A 22,126-nucleotide genomic window follows, 5' to 3' on the forward strand; every position below is an offset into this window, starting at 1 on the left:
TATTCGGCTGCAGAGAGGTCACACATACGCACAGTTTTTGCGCACCTTCTCTCTCTCTCTCTCTCTCTCTCTCTCTCTCTCTCTCTCTCAAAAGGAACGTAATTGCAGGTGCCGCGATAGCAACAGGATTTGAAAAAGGGTTACACAAATTAGCAAGGAATATTGGAGGATTAAGTGTAAGTGAATGGTGTGGACAGAGATGGCAGCAGCAACCCGCGAAGTTGCGCGAGCCCCCGTTGAGGGCTAGATATTGATGAACGACATGGACGCTGCACCCACTCCCCCCTGGCCCCTCTCCCTCTTCCTCTCTCTCTTCTCTCTCTCTCTCTCCCTCTCTCTCGTCCTTGATCATCAACCCGGTCCATGAAACGCCGCCATCACGAGCGCACATACACACAGAGAGAGAGAGAGAGAGAGAGAGAGAGAGAGCCCCAACCCCTAATTGAAGAACGCTTGCCTTTTAAGGCGCTCGATCACCTGCTCCTCATTCTAACCAAGGATAAAACCCCTTCCGCCATTGCACCCTGCAATATGGACCAGCCAGCTCTCCAGCACACCTCAGCTAGCAGCTGTATTGCAGCTAGCGTACACGATCAAGCTGTGCCGATGTCACCTTCCAAAGGTCGTGAGTATCATCTTCAGAGCCGGCTGGTCGCGCCGTTGAATTACATGCAGCAGGAAGAGCTGGGCTGTCCTAAACAGAACCAGTATGTAGCAGCTCCTAATTTGCGGGGTGGGTCGTCAGAGATGGTCCCCCATGACCACACCAATCAGATCCACACTGTGACCGCTCCGGCATTCCTGAATGCGGCAGCGGACGCCCCTTTGGAGGCGCTCCGCCATAATCAATCTAGTAGGCAAAGGGCGACACCTCATCACTATCATCTTCAGGAGATGCTGCAAGCGCAAGCGTGTGCAGCATGCGCAGTACTGCCCAGCTGCAGGCTGGATGGCACTAGGCCTACAATCGGGCGCCGGACCGTCGCAGACAGCGCAGCCGATGCCCCGAATCTAATGACCTCGATTCCTGGCGCTGTGGCAGGCCGCGGAACGATACCAATTCGCCGGATCGACAACCCCACCAGCCGTCAGGTCACTTTCTCCAAGCGTCGCAACGGCCTTCTGAAGAAGGCCTACGAGCTCTCCGTTCTCTGCGATGCCGAGGTTGGCGTCATCGTCTTCTCCTCCACTGGACGTCTCTCCGAGTTTGCGAGCACCAGGTGCCCCCCACTACTTCTGATCTACCTCTTCCATATTCCACTTCTTTGCATCAGACCTAATTATTCTGAGGTTTTCTGCATGGTTTGCCTGATGCTAATTGTGTGAACTTTTCTAAAGGCAGTGCTTAAATTACCTAGACTTTTTGAACTTTGGATAAAGTTGGAGCTGGCCTCATGATTGCTTGGCGCGCTCTCTCTCTCTCCCTCTGTTCTCTCTCTCTCTCTCTGGCACGCGCGCGAGCACACTGTGCACACGCACCTAGAGAATTTCAATTAAGGGCCCCGGCGCCCTTCATAATGACCAGGCTTGTTTCCCAAGTTACTATAAGTACATCAAAAAAAAAGGGATCTGGAGGATGATTTTTTGGGCATCCCCAAAATAGCCAAGATGATCTATTAAAGTAAGTTAATCAATGTTAGTAACATGAGTCTTGAGCCCAAGAGGCAGTGTTCTACTTTTAGGAATCTTTTTATTAAAAAAAACCATTCGAAGCTTCGCTCCGACGAGTTTCACGAGATTGCGCCCACTCACGGCACACCTGCATGTCTCAGGGATTGAACCATATTGGGTGTGCTTAGAGCCCCTTACCTTTACCACACACAACACGAATCTTACACAAACCCTTTGCATGAGCCAATTTTCAATATTTTTGCACTACTTACTACTTGTATCAAACTCTAGGCTGGATTTTCCCTTTTCCTTTCACTCTCAAGCTGGATTTTCTTTTTCTGAGCTAAAACCTTGTCAATATTTTCTCATAAGATTTTCAAATGAAATTTTTAAAATTTGAGTTTTTTTTTTTTTTTTTTGCAAAACTCACAATTGTGAGAGTGAATAGTATCAAGAACATTAGAAAGATACACCAATTCTCGAGCTTAGACCGAGCCTTGAGTGTCAAAGGATTACTAGTTATCTGCTTGGCAGAAAAACCACTACTACTCCTCGGCTTTACATATTACAAGATGTTATGTATTGTTCTAAACCAGTCCTCTGAGGTTTGTTTGCCTCTGTTCATGTGGATCATCACTCTGCTCTCTTGTATGATTTCACAAGAGCTTGCCACAGCCAGATCCCTCTCAAACACGTGGCGGTTCCTTGCTTGCCAAATATAGTGCAAGAAGTAGTACCTGATTATTTGAGTGCAGATGAGAAGAGCAGGACTTCCTAGCCTGTTACTACCAAAGAACAGATCATTCTTGAAGAACTTAATTTGCCATGTCCTTTTAATCTACTTGCATATTTTAAAGCCATGCCCCTAATTGCCTGGCATCCCATGAAAAGGTGGGCTAGGTCTTCACTAGCTATTCTGCACCCCGAGCAACGATCGGACCCGATGCCTCTTTCTTGTATCTTCACGCCCGTCGGCAGAGCACCCCACATCACTTTCCACAGAAATATCTTCATATATTGAGGCCACCTTGGCTTCTAGATGTTCTCCATGACTCCCTCCCATTGTTTTTCCGTCCAGTGTCTCTTCCATAATTTGTTGAGGGGGCTACACCAATTAGCCTCGTGCATAAATGCATGGTAAATGCCTTTAGAGTGTGGTTTCCAAAAGAGGCTACTCCCGGGCCATCTCCAAGCGTCCCATTCAAAGTTGGATTCACAAATTGGCATCACCACCTTACCAAGCTCTTTCATCACCCTGTAGACTAGTAACGTCTCAAAGCCATTCAATTGAAACTGGATGGCTAAAGAGTCAGCAATTTTCCAGTACTTCCCATTGCCATTCCATAATTGCTCTAGTCGAACGAGCCCCTTATTGTTCACTTTCCAGGCCATTTCTATCCAATAGGGGCTTTGCGGCGGCCCCAATATTTTAGAGAGCCAAGGAGACCAGTGCAAAATGGAGTTCTTAAAGTATCTGGTTACTTCCCCGCATTCTAAAGCCTCAGCTGCACTTTTGCACTTCCTCATCAGCTCCCCTAAGAGTCCACCAGATCTAAGATAAGACCACTTCGGGGTGAGAATTTTGTCGTGCATCACAACCCTTTTCCACTTTCCCTCTTTCGATCTCAGTTTTGCTGCATCAAGCATTTCCTTGGTCATGATAGCCCAAGCTTGGTCCTGTTTAGCCAATGAGACCATAAATTTGGCACAAAGGGCCTCAACATGGGATACAGGGTTAAGAATGGCGAGCCCTCCTTGGTCTACAGGGCGAGCAACTACCTCCCATCTCGCCCAATGCCATGGCCAGGAGGTTTTCGTGTTGTTCTTACAATGAAACCTTTTCACTGGTTTTAAGAATTCTTTCTAGGTACACTTAGCCGTCTTGAGCACGGGGTTGAGAAAAGCAATATACGGGATCATAAAAGCATTGATCACTCTAATACGGCTTCGGAAGGGTAGGAGAACAAACTCCCACCTTCTCATTTTGGCGCTTATTTTTTTCAAGGACCCATTGAAATCTTTGACTGTGGCTTACGTCCACCCCTACGGGGGCTCCCAGGTGTCTAAATACTCTCCCTTTTGAGATAATCTCTCCTGTCCAGATTGCAGGGTCAAAAGAGTCGTTCTCCGACAGGGAGATTAGTCTTGACTTCTCTATATTGCACTTGGATCCCGAGACCACGGCAACTGTTTGCACAATCTCCAGAGCTCTCCTGACAACTTGGGGGCATGCCTTCAAGAATAAGAGCAAATCATCTGCGAACATTTTGGCCAGTAGCCAGTTGTTGCTCGGCTGTATACGCTGTTGCCTACATACGCCGAGACCCCTCCATTTGTTGTGCGATTATTAACACTTGGCGATAATAATCCCTTTTGGGATTGTCGTATCGCGATTATTATCCTTAATAATCGCAGTTTGAGCCTACCTAATAAGCTCATGTGCATGTGGAGAATTAGCAAGTTCTATCTCCTTGATTAAGTTCTCCCCTTTGTGCAAGACTGTGATCTGAGCATCACGCACGGTGCTTTAAGCAGCAAGGCAGTGCATCCCCCCCCCCCCCGGCCCCCACACTGCAACACACGATTATTATCTTTGGCAATTATTATCTTTTTGTTAAGGCAATTATTAACCCTTTTGTAACTTGGTGTCGGTAAGGCCTATCACCACGCCTTGGCAAGCTCCTCTAAGCCGTCCTACATCGAAGCAGTGTCAGGCAAAGAGCAACCCGACGCTCTGAAGGCTATCGAGCCGACCGACGACCTTGCGAAATTGGACGCCGATGATAGCGGTCAAAGCTCCCTTACTAATTTGAGTAAGGAGGAATTGAAACAAAGAAAGACGCAGGTGAAAAAAGACCTAGCGGAAATCCTTTGTGCACTATCATTGAACAAAAAGTCGCACAAAGATTCGCCGACGCAGGAGAATGCTACTGAAGTGGCCAAAGGGGACAGAGATTTCCAAGCACTTAAGAAGGCGCTCTCATAGCAAGTCGAGGTGAAAGATGCCGTTACGGTGGTTGTTACTCCTGCCATAGTGAAAAAAAAACTTGCAGAGGTTGCAAATTCCACTCTGGTCTTTGGGTTTATGGGGAGAGTTCCCAATAGAATTAAGCTCTGTAATTGCCTTTGCAGTCCACTGGTTTTGAATTAGCACAGCTCGGTAATCTTTACCCAATATATAGCGAAAGGATTTGTGTTAGTTCAGTTCGACGACACTGCAATGGTTGAGAAGGTTTTGGAAAAAAGCCCACTGTCCTTTAATTGCGTGCTGGTATGTGTGCTCCCTTGGGACCCTCTGTTTCAAATTAACGAGGCATTCAAGGATCTGTGCCCAGTATGGATAGAGTTTGTCAACCTCCTAGTATGGCTTAGGAAGAACTTGAAGGACCTCGCCGCATTTTTTGTCCCATCTGCCAAAGCCTCCGGTGTAGCAACAAACAAGGTCTGTATCTGGTGGGATTTGAGGAAGCCACAGCCAAAGAACTTGGTGGTGAATGTTGGGGCAAGGCTAAAGATCATTCCTCTTAACTTTAACACCTTCTTGGGGATTGCTTCAAATGCAACAAATTTGGGCATTATGCGAGGGCGTGTCTCGTTGAGGTGCTAAAGCCTACAAATGAGAGAAGCGAATTACAGGCCACCCCACAGGGTGGCACAAACACAGTAGATCCAACAAAGAAGCCTACTGAAGATCTTGGCAAGGCAGAGGGTGAGCAAAATAAAGTCAACTCGGATAAAGATGTGGAGAAACAAGATCATGGCAACCGGGGTAAGGGCAAGACCACCCAAAGCTACCGCTTTTCATCCACCGCTCAGTAAAGAACAGCCACCCCAGTAATGCAAAAGATCGTGATGTCTCCAACTATTAGGTCAAAAGATGAGGGTTGGCAACAAGTATCTCATATTTCATGTAAACGGTTCAAAGCAAAGGCTAGGGCCTTGGGACAAATCATAGGTCTCCCGCTGGATTTTCCAAAGCCTCCTATCCTATATGACAATATATTCGAAGTTTTGGGGAAGACGAATCAAGAGGACCTTTTCACTTCCAAGCTGGATACCATGTAGGTTCCAACAGAAAAGGAGCCAATGGAAGAGGACAACCTGAATGGGAACTCTGGTGAAGAGTTCCTGGAGGCAAAAGAATTTGTTTCCCTTTCCCAATTATGGATACTCTCTCTATTCAATCTTGGAATGTGAAGAGACTAAAACCTCGGAAGAAGGGCACTCTCTTCTGGGAGGAGGTGAAGAAAGAGAAGGCAGTCAATTGCTGGGCCATCCAAGAACACCATTTGGATGCTCGCTGCAAGAGAAAACAGGCTGTAGGAAAAAAACTAATTATCTTTTATGGGGACGGAAGTGACAGTTTCAGTGGTGTCTTGTTCATTGCTGACAGAGATTTGGAGCCAAAGGTGGTTCTAAACCACCCCTCCAGAAGAGTCCTTGCTGTTAGAATCAGATGGGACAATCAACCTATCACCGTAGTAAATGTTTACGGTCCCTGCAATGCAAAGGATAGAGCTAAACTGTGGGTGCAACTCAAGGATACTCCGATCGAAGGGGAGTGGCTGATGGTTGGAGATTTCAATATGGTCGAGAAAAGCAAGGATAGAACAGGCTCCGCCAGTCTACTAGCTGGCTCAGAAAAGTCTTTAATGGTTGAGTTTATGTGAGAAGTGGGCTACGATTGACTTGTGGGAAGTGGGCCCATGGAACAACATGCCTATATTCACCTACACAAGCCTTCAGTATGCCCGCACTGCCTCCCGACTGGACAAATGCTACTGCTCTCATCAAGCTGACTGGATCTCATCCACGTTAGAGATGAAGGTAATCTCAACAAAAAGCCTCTACCATCACATGCCATTACACTTACAACTCAAGAAAGCCTCTACGATCACATGCCATTACACTTACAACTCAAGAAAGAAGAGGAGAGGGGGGGGGGGGGGGGGGGGGAGAGAATCAGAGCTCTTGTTTAATGAAAGAATTGTGGGCTCTTTTGAAGTTAAAAATTTGAGCTAATTTTTAAAATTTATACACTTTTTATCAAAACTTAGGCAACAATTTTTCTTTCCTCTTGCTCTCAAGTGGCATTTATGAATTCCAAAGTGTCATGCTTGTAAGATGATGAAATTTAACGTTGGTTTCTTACTCTCCCTATTTTGCCAGTGGTCACCCACCTCCATGCTTGGATTATATGAATGTTTGGTTGATATACAAAAGTTTCTAGAAGGTATAGTTTTTAAGATTGAGGACACTATTTAAATCAATGGCAACCGTGGAATTCACAGCGGTCAACATAGGCCTAGATACATGCGGCCCCATGACGTACTATGGTCATGTAGCTAGAATTGTGGATATAAGCGCAATAATACATATGACGTACTATGGTCATGTAGCTAGAATTGTGGATATAAGTGCAATAATACATATGCATATAGTGTCTGCATCAATACCCACAATTAGACCTCTTATGTATATCCTCCTCTATATTATCCACAGTTGTATCCATGTTTTTAGTCATTACACGTTCATGTTAAAAATAAGGATTGCATTTGGATACCCCATTAGGTGGATAATTCTGAAAGCTATCCTTATTTGTAAACATGTAAGTAAATAGTAGAAATAAAAAAGTATCAAGTAATAGCAGTCATGTCCGAACCACTTCAAGATAAAAGCTTAAAAGCATGAGTAAATCTAAAAGAGATTATATAAACACATTGAATCAAATTGACCTCGTCCTACCTTTTAAGAAAAGTTATTATATACAAGAGCAATCCATCACCAAAAGTGCATGCAATAATAATCAAATCAGAGCCCAAGTGATCAATTGCTCATAGTCTGTCATTTCATCTTTTGCCACAAATGCAGGTACTCCTTGGCTCTACAACTCTTTTTAAGGAGATATAACTTTTGCATATAAAGCTTTCTACTTTTTTATTTATAAAAGGGCAGTGTGGGGTGGTGTTATCATCGGAGAGTGCACTATGTAATCATATTAATGTACCACTTGAGTTCAATAGGAGGGGTTTTTTGATACAAATATTTTAGGCAAATTAACAGTGATACATTAACAAAGGAGTTTTTATATTCAACTTTGGAAAAAGTTCATAAAAGAAAGGGTCGTATTATTCATTCAAACATGTTAAAAAATGGATTTTTCAATTACTACTTGAACGTATGTTATATAGGGCGTTTCTAAATAGTGCACCCCTTGAGGTGTTACCACTTAGAGAGGCTTGCAAGCAGCTTGCAACTGCCCCTAAGTAATGTCGGTAGTTTTATATAGTCAACTCGATTTTGATACTTTGAGTGAGTGAACTATGTACTTCACTATTGCTCGTGAGGCTTCGATACATGCAATTCCTCATACGTCCAACTTATATGTATTCCTACCATAATGAGCTATTAATGAAAAAATGCTATGAATGCTAGTTATACAAAAAGTAGGAGAAAAACTCTCGTTGAAATCTATGTTCTTCTCCTTAACATACTCTTTTTGGTCTAGCCTTATAGCATTCATCACTACTATCATACTTATGTTTCAACAAAGAAAGTCCAAATAGTACCAATGGCCTTTTTTCTAGGAGGCAAGGCACATAAAGATTATGTGCCATTCTTGATAATAGTAACATACTCAGTTTGCATTATAGCCAACCAAAACTCATAATCTTGTGCTTCGTCAAATGGTAGAGGTATTTTCTCATCATATATTTAGAAACAACCAAAACCTAACAATCTAATGTACAAGAGGCATATTCAAAGCTTGAACGACATCGCCTAGACAAAGGTGCACCTACTTATATATCATGCAAGGTTTGCACTAACCATCTTGGAATACTAACATTACTTTAAAACCTAGATAGGTTGCACATGTGCCTCATTTCGACATACATTTGTACTCCCACCACTCAATAGTATCATATATATATTGTGAGATCGTATTTGTCTCCTTAGTACATACTAACAAGGACTAACTTACATCTATCTTCCATAAAAGAAACATCTCTATTAATCAAGATACACTTTATTTGCAGATGATACAACTTGTAACCATTGCCTTCTAGATTGTAGCCAATAAAAATATATTTCACAGTCTTATTGTCCAATTTTTTGTGATGTTGCTAAGGCATCAAAGAATAAAGTCTTAGAACAGATCCTTGAAAGGCTTTGATGAGGTTATCTATGGTTTATGATCTTAAACAAGAATTTACACAAAAACTGCTTATAGCCACAAAAGTGGTTTGTGTTCACACAACCCTAGTGGTAAGCACATACATCCATGCATGCTTGGAATAATTATCAATGAAAGTCACAAAGTGCAAATGATTCCAAAAAGAGGGTTATGCATTGGATCACAAATATCATTGTATACAAGCTAAGTAGTCTACACAGAACCATTTTTTGGAAAGTTTGAGTGCTACATTTTTCCCATGGTACAACCTTCACACATGTTTCAATGGTGCCTCTAGAGAGGGAAATGAAACAACCATACCAGATTTCTACAGGCTCAACAAACTAACAAAATTTAGATGATCAAAATGAGCATGCCAAAGTTTTGAATATAGAACAACCTTTGAATCATATATTACATATGCTAAATCTTTCAAACATCTCTTGTATGCATTGAGATTATACAGCCGATGAAAGAAAGTACCAGATGCCACAATAGTATCACCAAAATTGAGATCATGTACAATACATTTATTATCCATAAACTCAAATTAAGTTTTACAATTGCAAACATAGACAAAAGATTTTTCTTGATCCTAGGTACATATACAAAGCATCCAAAAGTGTGAAAGAGCTGCTATATGATTACAATTAGCTTCTCTTGAGATCTTTAATATCCATAAAAAACACATCCATATCATCCTCCTCATGCATACCCTGGACTCTAGCTTCTTATACACTTTTGTCAAATTTATGCTTGTATACAAAGAAGCAGCATATACTATGCTTGTTTTGCTATTTGTGCTGAGTAAATGTGTAGAGTAATGGAATGCTCTAAGCGAAAAGCATAATCAATGCATGTGTGAAAGGAAATAGGTAACTAGGAAATGTACTTCTCCTCCCAACCTACACATCTTATATAGCCCTTGGCTATGGAATTCTCTTGAACACATGCCTAGTCTAGGGCCTTGCCCCCTGGTCCTATTGTTGCTTTGACATTACTCCCCCTTGGATAGGGATTTCATTAACATGATCACAAATGTCCACATTACTAGCATGGTATGAATTCTATTCAACATAAATAAATGGATAAGCCCTTAGCTACAATGGCGTATTTTCCTCTATGTTTTACATCGATAATCTTAAGTATCTTGCAATATCTAGAACTGGTGTCGATACATTCAAGTATGATTCGACCTTGTTGTTTGTAGAATGTGAACTTGTTAAAAAAAATGTCAATTTGTGATGCCCCTTGTACCACATTACTTATTGTGTCAATACACAGATAAGGCTTACCCTAGATTTATAGGCGTATATACAAGCTCGATGTAAGAAACCTCGTAGAGAGGAAAAAAAGTATCATGATGGTTCTAAGTGTGTTCACATGCATACTACCATATTATGGTAATATGTAGCATTCAGGCTCTCTTGGCAAGAAAGTTCCGTAATACTAGTTTGGTACCAAAAAGGACATTTTCGTGTCCTTTTTTCACGAATTTAAATAAAATGGTACATGAAATCTAGAACACATCTCAAGGCATGGTTTTGCAAACTTATAAAATGTTATTTAAAGTACTCAAAGAAATTATAATCCTTCACTTTTGATCATAACCTCAATAGTAACTACACTCATGAAAAGAACCTACGCAAAACAGCATTCAATGTTTCATTAAAACTCGTACTCTAGCCTAAGAAAAAAATGAGCAGGGTGCGTGCAATATTCCGTGGTAACTACTTATATATGTGTTTGATATTTTTGCAATTAATGTTATGTGAGAAAAAAATTCTTTGTGACTAGAATTAAAATAGAAAGTCCTGTGGGTCAAATATGCAGTGTTCACAAATTCAATTAACAATCACGAAAAACATTTAGTTCATCTAAATTTACAATGTGTTATGATGCATATATATTAGATCTATGACCCCATTACATAAGGTGATAATTTTTAATGCGTATGCAAGCCACATTTGGTGATTTATGACATATCCAAAAAACTGTGCATGTTGTAATTATGATTTTTTTTCAAATCAAAGAAATCCTTAAAATAAAGTTCACATTTGGATTTTTTTAATTCATCTCACTTATTTGTATACAAATACCTCATATGGACACAATTGGGAGATTTATATACACACTTTCATTAGTTTTTCATAGTAATGTTTTTTTTTCAAGAAATTACACACTATAAATTTTTGAAAATGAGCTTAAATTACTAGATGCCTATGAGTTTGAACCCTTGAAAAATGCTTAATTGATGGGTATTGACCTATAGATACATTATACACCTAGGGTTTTGTCTCATAACCTCATCATGTTAATGAAAGAGGCCTTGAAAGACCAAAATTTTCCTCTTTGTCAGCATTTTCAAGATGTTGATCTTTTGATTATAACAAAAATTTAGTCAAATAACTAGGTTATGAAGCTCAATTTCTTACTAAAATAAGTTGTTTTCTATCCATACGCCTTGAAATCTATGCAAAATCTTATTTTGATGAGAAGTTATATCCACTTAATGAAAATTTTGTTAAAACTGCACTAAATTTCTATGATCTTTTCATCTTCAAACTTATCATTATAATCTTAATTTGGTATTAATTTTGGCAAAAGTAAAATTTGGCTATGTCCTTCACCTCATAGCTGACCTAAGATATGAACATGACCTATGAGTTTTTGTTTTAGATTCACCAAATAATTATGACCAGTTGCTAAAAAAATAGAACACTTCAGTGTCTCAGGACATTTGAGTGTCTGATTATAGAACTAGTGTTAAGGATGTGCTCCACACATGCTAGTCTATGATTTGCTAAAATAAAATGTGAGACTATTCTAGACCCACTAGTGGTGTGGACAGCTTTCTCTCCAAAAAATAAAACCTTGTCAAGGTACTTTTCACTGACAAGTTTGGGTGTGAGTTGAACTTATGGCTCCATAGGGTTTGGGCCAATTATGAGGTAACCATCAACTCACTCCTTATTTTTGATAGAAGTCATGTAGCTTTTTAATCCAATATTAAGTGCCTATGTCGTGAATGCCTTTGTGCTAAATGACTAGTGCTCAATGTGGATGCACCTTAAGTTGAGGTAAAGAGTGGGTGTATACACTGTTGATGAAGTGTGGATATATGCTACTTGAGTTGAGTTAGAGAGTGGGTGTAGGGTAAAAGCCCTAGTTTAAGTACGATGACATTGGGTGAGGTTGTGCTTGATTTGATATGCACAAGCAACAGCTCAAAGGAGCGCAAAAGATGCACCAAGAAATCCTTGTCTTTGTAAGCTAGGCAGCTCTTCTCATGGTATACAAATTTTTTGATAGCTTATCACGGTTCTTTTTGCAAAAGTTGGGCGACAAGGAAAATGGTACTTGCCTACACCAAAAGCAATCCTTCGCGGAAGTAGATTTGAACCCAACACGAACAAATCCCAGTGCTCCACATTAGATGATCTATACCAAGAAGCGGAGCATGCTTGTGCGATTTAGTAGGGAAGAATATAATATGTTAATTCTCGAACCCATGTGGCTATTGGGGATTTTACCCTATACACTTTTGATGATGCTAGTAACTCTTCCACCTAGGTCCTAGAGTAACATTGTTTTGCAAGAAAAAATATATTACCAAAAAAACTTGTATAATGGGTTTGCGTTGCATACATTAATTAATTAATCGACGAGATTCCCTGGCGACATTATCGGCAGAAGGAAAAGTGGCGCCTACTATGCTTCCCACGGGGTGCGCAGGTTGAGTACGTCAACGTAGTGTCACTGCGAGACATGCCCCAAGATTTCCTGCGCGCGGAACATTGCGCGGAGCCAACTCGATTGGGCTGCAGCCATGGTTCGACAGGTTATGTATTCAGCGTCCTGGTTTTACAGCACTCAGAGACAGGCAATTTGCATTCAGCGTGGTGGTCTCACAGTGCAGACAAGCACTATATACTACATGCTTCGTGCGATGACAGACCTCAAGTGCCGCTCTGAAAGGGGACATGAAAACTCTCTCTCTCTCTCTCTCTTTCTCTCTCTCTCTCTCTCTCTCTCTCTCTCTCTGGCAATCACAGCCATCATTCGCGCTCTACCCGCCAGCTTGCAGCGCCACAGTCATCCTCACCTTGGCTCCGTCTGCCACCTGCACGTCCGTGCACACTCCAGCTTCTCCTCACCTCGGCTTGGATGCCACCTCTTGCGACGCATCCGAATCGACTCACTCCATTGCGTGCTGCTGCGCCATGCCCGATTTCACAGACAGAGAGAGACAGGGCTTCACATTGAATCGACGCAAGCCTTCTCTCTCTCTCTCTCTCTCTCTCTCTCTCTCTCTCTCTCTCTCTCTCTCTCTCGCTTCGAAAAGATCTTTAAGGTCTCTTCTTCTCTTAAAATTCTCTTCTTCTTCTCTTCTCTCTCCAAGTGCCACGGATCTCAATTGTCAAAAACCTTGACTAATGTGTCACGTGGACGTCCGCTCCCTTTTACATCCCTTCAAACAAAGGTATCTTTTTAGATTCTTACATAAAGAAATGGAAAAAAGATTAGGGAGACATATTATTAGGCCTAGCTATAAGAGCCGAATCTTACTATGCACTAGTCACATTAGCAAAATTAACTTCTAGCGCTTAAATAATGGTCACACTTTCTTTTCCTCAATTTAAAAAGATGAAGGAGAGATTTTCTTTAAACATTGTCAGATTAGCAAACTTAACTTTTGATGCTTAAATAATGGCCGTACTTTCTTTTTCTCAATTTAAAAAGACGAAGGAGCAAATGTGAGTATGGCAAAAACAAAAAACACCTTGTAAAGACACTAATATCACATTTTTTTTCTTTGCAATATTTTAGAGAGTTCGATGAATACTAAGAATCAAGTCTCGCTCAATATTAAAAAATTTAGTAGCATTTAGGAAAAATTGTGGCCCCACTACACGAGCATTTCAAGGGTGAAGCTATTAAAAAAGTTTGAAACATGGCCTGTCAAGTCAAGCTAAAAACAAGGTTGAATTGTCATTGGATAGTCTCATCAAAAGCAAAGTTAATACAAGAGAAAAAGAGTGTATTAGAGTTGGATCAAAAAGTGTGTATTAGAGTTGGATCCCCCTACGTGCTAGTGAGATTGGTAGAATGAAGGAAATGGCTTACATGAAAAAAAAAGGTGAAAATTCACTATGTCCTAAAGCTATTGACAAGAATTTCCTAGTAAAAAATTTTATTAAAATTAAAAAAAAAAGCCGTGACACTATTATTTTTAAACATATAATGTCACAATACAATATCATGTTTTTTTGAAAAAAAAGTATAACACAATGTTCGTGAAAAATCATTTTCACAAACATACAAAAATCTCTCCAAGATAAATTTGAACAGGAAATTTTATAATACTAGCTGGTATTTTTACAAAATTACACTTTTTTCCATGTATTTTAAGCTTAGTTTTCTCCTTCTTGTCCTCCACTCAACCGGCTACTTTGATTTTGCAACCGGCTCAAGGCTAAGCTAAGACATACTTTTCTCGAACATTGGTGTAACAATGAACTATTTACGATATAAAATATTCCAAAAGCTTAAAAATAATATTTTACACAAACTCAATGTTTCTCTTTAAAATCAGAGGTACACAAATGTCAACACCCTCTCACAAAGGCATGAAAAAATTAATTTAAAATTATCATTAGTTTATCATGTGGCATTAATCCATAAGCTTTTTTCAACATTGGTTCAGATTTGCACCCAAAATTCCACCCTTCACTAGGGACTCCTTATGTAGTCCAAAAATGAAGGGAGTAGGCCCAGCCAATTTCGCAAGCAGGTCAAATTCTCAGGTATCTCGTGAGATACCCTCCAAAAAATTTAAGTAAAAGGGGAGAGAGGGAGGGAGAGAGAGAGAGGGACAGAGGCCGCGTGTGAGCAGGTCCTTGAGAGGCTATTTTATATGCGCATGCGGCAGGACCCGTCTCTTTGTCTTTCTCGATGATGGACGTGCAGAGCTTCTAGGACAGGGGTTCCCGTTTTATTGTATGACAGGGGCTCTGGCTGAGGAAAAACAAAGGGCCATTTTCCATCAAAGAGAAAATTGGAAACGTTGACACCTGTTGAACAAGGTAAGGAAGGCAAATGGATGCCAGGTGACGCTTGCAGGCGGTAGAGAAAGTGTAGCAAATGCGACGGAGATGGGGAGGGTTGCTGGAGTAGATGTCAAAGAGCAAAAAGGACAACGTTTATCTGCAGATCGTGGCAGGGCAACGGACGGGATGCTACAGAAGAGGGGAGATGGGGCCGATGGTGGACGCACTGCATCTCTCTCTCTCTCTCTCTCTCTCTCTCTCTCTCTCCGCATATAAGTCGGCATCTCTCTCTGTCTTTGTAGGGGGAACTTACCATCGAGAGCATGAGGTGAGCGTATGTGGGAGAGACGAAGGGCAACACGTGCCATGCGACAGGACGATGGGGAGATGCTCGATCAGTAGAGGTGGGTGCTTTTTTTTTTCTACTGAAGAGGGCAACCGTTTATCGTCGGGCATTCAGATGGGGAAGTTGGTCGGACTAAGAGCTGCACACGTGAAGGGCAGCAGCAATGTCATGCGATGCTTTTGTTTTATGAAAAGGAGCTCATAGGGAGGACATACACATGGACTGGGCGAGGCTGCTCAAGAAGCTTGGACAGGTCCTCTAACATGTGGGAGGGCAGTGCAATCTACCTCCTCCCGGAGTGCAGCATCCTACAGGTGATCGTGATCAGGAGAGGAGGGGGGTAGGTAATGGGCTTTGTGATGTGGTACCACAAGGAGGAGATTACGCAAGGAAGGATCGATGGCGAAAGATGGAGGTGGCGTTGCCGCAGATGGCGACGATCGAGTTGCTGAGGAGCATGGTGGTGGAGTACGGGGGCGGGGTGTACTCAGCACAGGCTGCAACACGTTTATTTACCAGAGCTTGCTGAGCACAAGCGAGGGGTTTATGGCTAAGAATAGCGGGAATCTCGGCGTTAAATTAATTAATGGGTATAGAATGGACCGAGTAGGTGAATGGACCGAAAAGGGAGTAGCTTACTTCAAAACTATTTAATGATAATTCAACCTTGTTTGTAGTTGAATTGACAGGCAAAGTTTCCAACCTTTTTAGTGGTTTCGCTTTCAAGCTATTGCATTTTTAGCATATTTACTTTTGAAATGCTCACATAGTGGTCCCCAAAGAGTTGGTCTAACATTAAGGCTTTGGCCTCTCAACCTATGGGTTGTGGGTTCAAAATCCCCCGTTGGGTCACACTCTAGAGGGACACCTTGTGCTCACCTGGTGTTCACGTTGCTAGGGCTCTTGCCCTTGGACACTCGAGTGCATCCTCCTCTTGGGGTGGGTCACTTGAGGAGGAGGTTCCTAGCTGGTTGCTACGAGTTCTCTCCGTCGTTCTCAGCATGTGGTGCATCAATTAGGTGGCCATGGTGATGCCTACGCGTGGCTCTTGCCCGATGGTACGCGGCTCTTGCCCGACCATGTAACATGGCTAATATTTGGAAGGGATAAGCACCTCCCCTGTGGGCCCTATGGTGTGTCGAAAAAAAAAATGCTCACATAGTGGGACTACATTTAAAAGAAAAAAAAACTCACATGATGTGAATAGATTATATCATAAAAACAAAAAAGAAACGACATGGCTAATATTTGGAAGGGATAAGCACCTCCCCTGTGGGCCCTATGGTGTGTCGAAACAAAAAATGCTCACATAGTGGGACTACATTTAAAAGAAAAAAAAACTCACATGATGTGAATAGATTATATCATAAAAACAAAAAAGAAACGACTACATACAGCCCATGCACACACCGTGCCATGGCCCACCACCCCACCACCCAAATAACAAGGGCTCTTGCCCTTGGACACTCGAGTGCATCCTCCTCCTGGGGTGGGTCACTCGAGGAGGAGGTTCCTAGCTGGTTGCTACGAGTTCTCTTCGTCGTTCCCAGCATGTGGTGCATCAATTAGGTGGCCATGGCGATGCCTACGCGTGGCTCTTGCCCGATGGTACGCGGCCCTTGCCCGACCATGTAACATGGCTAATATTTGGAAGGGATAAGCACCTCCCCTCTGGGCCCTATGGTGTGTCGAAAAAAAAAAATGCTCACATAGTGGGACTACATTTAAAAGAAAAAAAAACTCACATGATGTGAATAGATTATATCATAAAAACAAAAAAGAAACGACTACATACAGCCCATGCACACACCGTGCCATGGCCCACCACCCAAATAACAAAGACATCATCTGTTGGGGCCAAACCGGAGAAACATAGAAAAACAAACCATGTTAAGCTACAATTTTTTTTAAATATTGAGTGAAACTCGGCTTTTAAGAAAACTACGACTTTCAAGGAAGCTGCTCCCTTCATTTTATTAAAATGGAATTAGAGCCGAGTCGTGCCAGTACCAAGGGGGGTAGTGGGAGGATGGAAACGAACCAGGTTGCACCTTAGTTGCAGAGTAAAGGAAGCCCTTTTTTAGGGACGAATGCAGATGACGTGCTCGCTACTGATTGAGAGACGCTACTCTACAAACGAGGATGGGAGACGTCTTCCTGAAATATAGCCTAAACCCCTCATTTCTCCCAGTGCTAGCGGGATTAATTCTGTGCTTCGACTTTCCTGGCTTGTCCCTCGCATTTGCTGAAAGTAGTGTATTCTCTCTCCCCACTCCTCCCACTCTTCCTTGGTGCGACCCGGCTATTAGAACTATGTGACTACTATCAAACGTCATGTCCTTCATTCTATTAATCTCACTAACACATAGGGAGACCTAGCTCTAACCAATGAAAACTCAATTCCTTTTTCGTGGAAGAAACTTTTATGTATAACATTTTTAATAAAAGAACTGTTTTTTTCTTAAAATTCTTGTTGTTATTGTACAATATCTTTTTTTTAAAAGCCATTCGAAGCTTGGCTTTGATAAGTTTTATGGGATTGCACCCACTCACCCACACCCACATGCCTCATGAGTTGAACCATGGTGGGTACGAGTAGAGCCCCTCACATATACCACTAGTACAACTTCCCTAGACCAATGGCCTCACCTCCCTCTCCCCCTCTCTCTCTCTCTCTCTCTTTTTCCTATTAGTGGATCCTCACACGAGGGTTCTACTCCAGCCTCGCGTGCGTCATCAACGCTGCCCAGCTTGCTCAACTCTGACATTTTTGGTAGAGTTGGAGATTACCCGCCTTTAAGAGGAAGACGACGCGAAGGCTTTGCAGTCAATAAAAGACAAATTTGCTTGCCCGCTGCGTACTGTCTGGGGCACCGGGCTGTTTTGGCGCGCATGTGCTCTTCACGAATAGAGAGAGAGAGAGAGAGAGAGAGAGAGAGACGCCACCAAGGCCAGATAGAGTGGAGAAAGTGCGCATGTGCGCTTCACGAAGAGAGAGAGAGAGAGAGACGCCACCAAGTCCAGACAGAGTGGAGAAAGCCAACGTTGCTACAGCTGTGACACTCATCTTGAAGCTCTGTTAGCGCCGCATGCCCTCAGTTAACTCTTGAGCAGCAGGTCTGGAGCTCAAGCCCCGTCGGATAGATCTTCGATGTCTCTCTCTCTCGCTCTCTCTCTCTCTCTCTCTCTCTTCGCAACTGTCAGGAGGGAAAAGAGGGAACAGGAGGATTCTCTCTCTCTCTCTCTCCCCCCGCCAGGCTATGCAACAACAGCGAGCTCCTCGATAGCCTTCCCTTTTGTTTGGTCAAGCATTTCTCCTCACGAAGGTCCCCACCGTCTATCTATTCTATATCTATCTATACTTCTATAATGCGGCTTAAAATTCTTGAAGAAGAAGAGGGGCTCCACTTGTCTTGCACTGGAAAGTTTTGAATCTTTAAAGACAAAACCTTGACTTTTGCTCCTCTGTAAAGCGGACCTTCAGGCTTCACCTCACCTGCGAGTTCTCCGGACGTTGTATGGACTGCACCTTCGTCGACTTTGAGCCTTCGTCGTTGCTACGTCGTCCTGTCTCCTTTTATAACTCCAATGACTTGCAACAGTCTCGTGTTGTGAGTGTGTGTGTGTGTGTGTGAGAGAGAGAGAGAGAGAGAGAGAGAGAGTACGCGACATAGTCAGGCTTCACCTCACCGTCGAGTTCTCCGGACGTTGCACGGATTGCACCTTCACCAACTCTGAGCCTTCGTCGTTGCTATGTCGTCCTACAGTCTCCTTTTATAACTCCAATGACTTGCAATAGTCTCGTGTTGAGAGAGAGAGAGAGAGAGAGAGAGAGAGAGAGAGAGAGAACGTGACATACACGTCAACTCTTGGCTGCCTGGCCGGCTTTGTGTGTGTGTGTGTGTGTGTGTGTGTGTGTGTGTGAGTGAGAGAGAGAGAGAGAGAGAGTCGTCGTATTGAAGTTGTCTTTGTGTGTGTGTGTGTGTGTGTGTGAGAGAGAGAGAGAGAGAGAGAGAGAGAGAGTCGTCGTACTGAAGTTGTGTCTTTGTGTGCGTGTGTGAGAGAGAGAGAGAGAGAGAGAGAGAGATAGACATGTACGACTGCGTGCTCACAACCTGTGTGTGTAGGAGAGTGAGAGAGAGACAATTGCTGCACCTTCGAGCGCACTCACATTAAGCACCCTCCCGCATCCTGCTAAATCATCACCTTCCTCGCCTGACCTCGGTGGCGTCTCTCTCTTCTTCAGCAGCGTCGTCTTCATTTCTTTAGCATCATCCTCATGCGGCCAGTGTGAGCTGTGCTATTTCTACCCATGGTCCGCATGCTCTCTGCCAAAGGTAATGCAGGTGTTGCTATCATGTCTGTGCTCTCTTGGGTTTGCAATAACTTGAAGGGATAACACCCATGCCAGACTCGGATCAAGTAGAGCTTTGCAGAAACATCATTATAGGGCACTAATCGAGTTCGGCAGGAAGCTGGAGGCATGGGTGCGCAAGTCCGGATCAGCAAGGCAATCTCAGGTGCTTAGTATTCATATTGCAATTGCTCTGCAATATAGAAGATAAGCGTGATATACTAGCTTTCACGAGAGAGAGAGAGAGAGAGAGAGAGAGAGAGAGAGAGCAATGATTGGGGATGGCAGATGAGGTGTAGGCGCCTGCATGCGCATAGCCTGTGTGTGTGTGAGAGAGAGAGAGAGAGAGAGAGAGAGATGCGTATCATTTTTGTGGAAGGTGACAATTAATGTGCGTGATTTATTTGGTAGGGTGGCATGCCTAATGTGGGTGAGGCTTTAGATAAAGCATAGAAATGAGTCCCCCTGGAGACTTCCACTTTTGAAAAGGGAGAAGGGAGTTAAGGGTTGCCCAGGGAAGAGTCGTTAGCATGTGGAGAGAGAGAGAGAGAGAGAGAGAGAGAGAGAGTGACACATTGAAAGTGCTCTTGCAACTGTTTGGATGTCAGTAGTGCATAGAAGACATTGATAGGGAGAGAGAGGGATTGGGAGTCCGTGCTTGAAAAACATTTTTTCCAAAAAAATGAAACACATGGATTTTTAGCAGTAAATTGACTATACTGAATGGTTTTGTCACCTTCAAATATAAAATTTAGAAGTAAATCTCAATCTCAAAATTTGTAGGTGGGATTGCACTAAACCTAGGTTTTTTTAAGCACTACTAGGAGTACGAGTTTTGGGCTACATGGAGCTAGGGTTCAAGCATGGAAGACAAAGTGCGTGTGAGAAAGAAGGGCTTTGAACAAATGGATGAAAAAAAAATGATGCTCAATCGATGTCAACCTTACCTACTGTTCAACCAACAAGTTCCATGACCGATGATCTTTTTGCTCCTTTTCCTCAAGTGTCACCAAATCAAAGTTCAAGTTGAGGGAGGCGATTCTCAGCCTCTTCTGCAGATCAATCTCTGTTTGCAGCTTTCAAGAATGGTACCTTACAAGTTCGGGTTATAGTGGCCCTTCTCTCCTCTTCTTTCTCAAGTGTCAAAATTGCTGCTTGTGTGGGTGGAGTTGTAGTACCCTGCTACAAAAAAGAGCTATAAATCATGATTTTGCCATATGCCCATTTCTCCTCAGATATGCAAAATTTAGGATCAACTCTTGAGGTAATTTTGCTTGCATTATCACCTAGAAAAGTTATGTGTGAGGAGGGCGTTGAGAATTGTAGGGTGTGTGTGTGTGTATAGAGAGGAAAATGTTGTTGGCTCACCACGGGTAGTGGTTATATCTCTCTACACATCAATGAGTTTGGGACTAGCAACTACATTTATGTGCAACAGCTCTGCATAACAAAGAATTGAATGGGAGTCTTTTGATGGCTTACACTGCTTGGGATTCCATCTATCTATAAAACTCTTAGGGTGTGCACATGTGCATATTTTCAAGGTCTAGTTGGTGCAGAATTTGCAAGACCCCACCAGATTTAGACCACTTTCATGAACATTGGCAAAGGCTCCTATCGTTGGTGATGGGGAAGTCAGTGGGAGGCCCTAGCCATTTGTCAAGCTTCAACAACTCATGGGCTACTCATACCAAATTTAGCTTGCTTTAATAAATGTTTGCATACTTTTGGTTGTGTAATGTACCTTTTTGAGGCTACAAGCATTAGCACTTTTGGCTGTTTACCATATGTATCCATCATCGTCATTGTTTTGGCTGTCAACTAGACTAGCATGTGTGTGATCAATAGTTCTTTGGTCCGATTGAGATTCAATAGCTCGGTTGGCATTGGTGCATATGTTTGTGTACTTTTGGTTGCATAACATACCTTTTTGAGGTTGTAAGCATTGCCACTTTTGGCCGTTTATCATCTGTATCATCGTCGTTGTTTTTGCTATTAATTGGGCCTACACGTGCATGATCATTAGTTCTTTGATCCAATTGAGATTCAACAGCCTGAACGGTTAATGACATTAATGCATGTGTTATATATAAGGGAGAGCCATTTTTAGGCGGGCCAAGAGGCACTAGTCGGGAGACACGGGACACGAGTAGCTTGCAGTGGGAGAGTAGCCGTTGTGAGGGTGCCATCAATACCCAGGAGCTTGGAGGGATTGATGGATGGCAAACATGCAAGGCAGCTGAATTGGAATGCGAACAGGCAAGTGGGGAATGCAGTGGCAATCGAGGCGATAAGAGAGAGAATAGGCCATTGCAGTGGCAACAACTGAAGAGAGGAGAGACATTAGGATCCTCTAAATTGACTATTGTAGAGACATTAACTGTGTCATTTGAGGGTCTAACTTGCACATGATGAGAGAAACAGGTTGAAGAGAGTCATCCACTTGGAGACGCAAAAGATTCAATTTGGAGCTTAGTTATGGAGTTTCTAAATGTGTGTCTCCAAGTGTTATACTTCTACCATTGTCAATGATGCATGGAGTAGCATTGTTGCCATTATCACTGTATACTACAACGGCAATGCTGGGGACA

The 22,126-nt window shown here is 42.6% G+C and overlaps 1 protein-coding gene across 1 annotated transcript in view; it reads left to right on the plus strand.

The window, feature by feature from the left end:
• Window positions 1-183: 183 nt before the first annotated feature.
• Window positions 184-22,126, plus strand: part of LOC147424560 (uncharacterized) — a 47,034-nt gene continuing 25,091 nt past the window's right edge. The window contains exon 1 of the mRNA XM_086500843.1: window positions 184-1,220. Coding sequence (XP_086356969.1) covers window positions 364-1,220 — 857 coding nt within the window. The 5' untranslated portion in view covers window positions 184-363. The remainder of the gene's footprint in view (window positions 1,221-22,126) is intronic.

Source organism: Adiantum capillus-veneris, chromosome 25 (genome assembly GCF_014529385.1).
Source record: "Adiantum capillus-veneris isolate H3 chromosome 25, ASM1452938v2, whole genome shotgun sequence".
In the NCBI taxonomy this organism is placed as follows: domain Eukaryota; kingdom Viridiplantae; phylum Streptophyta; class Polypodiopsida; order Polypodiales; family Pteridaceae; genus Adiantum; species Adiantum capillus-veneris.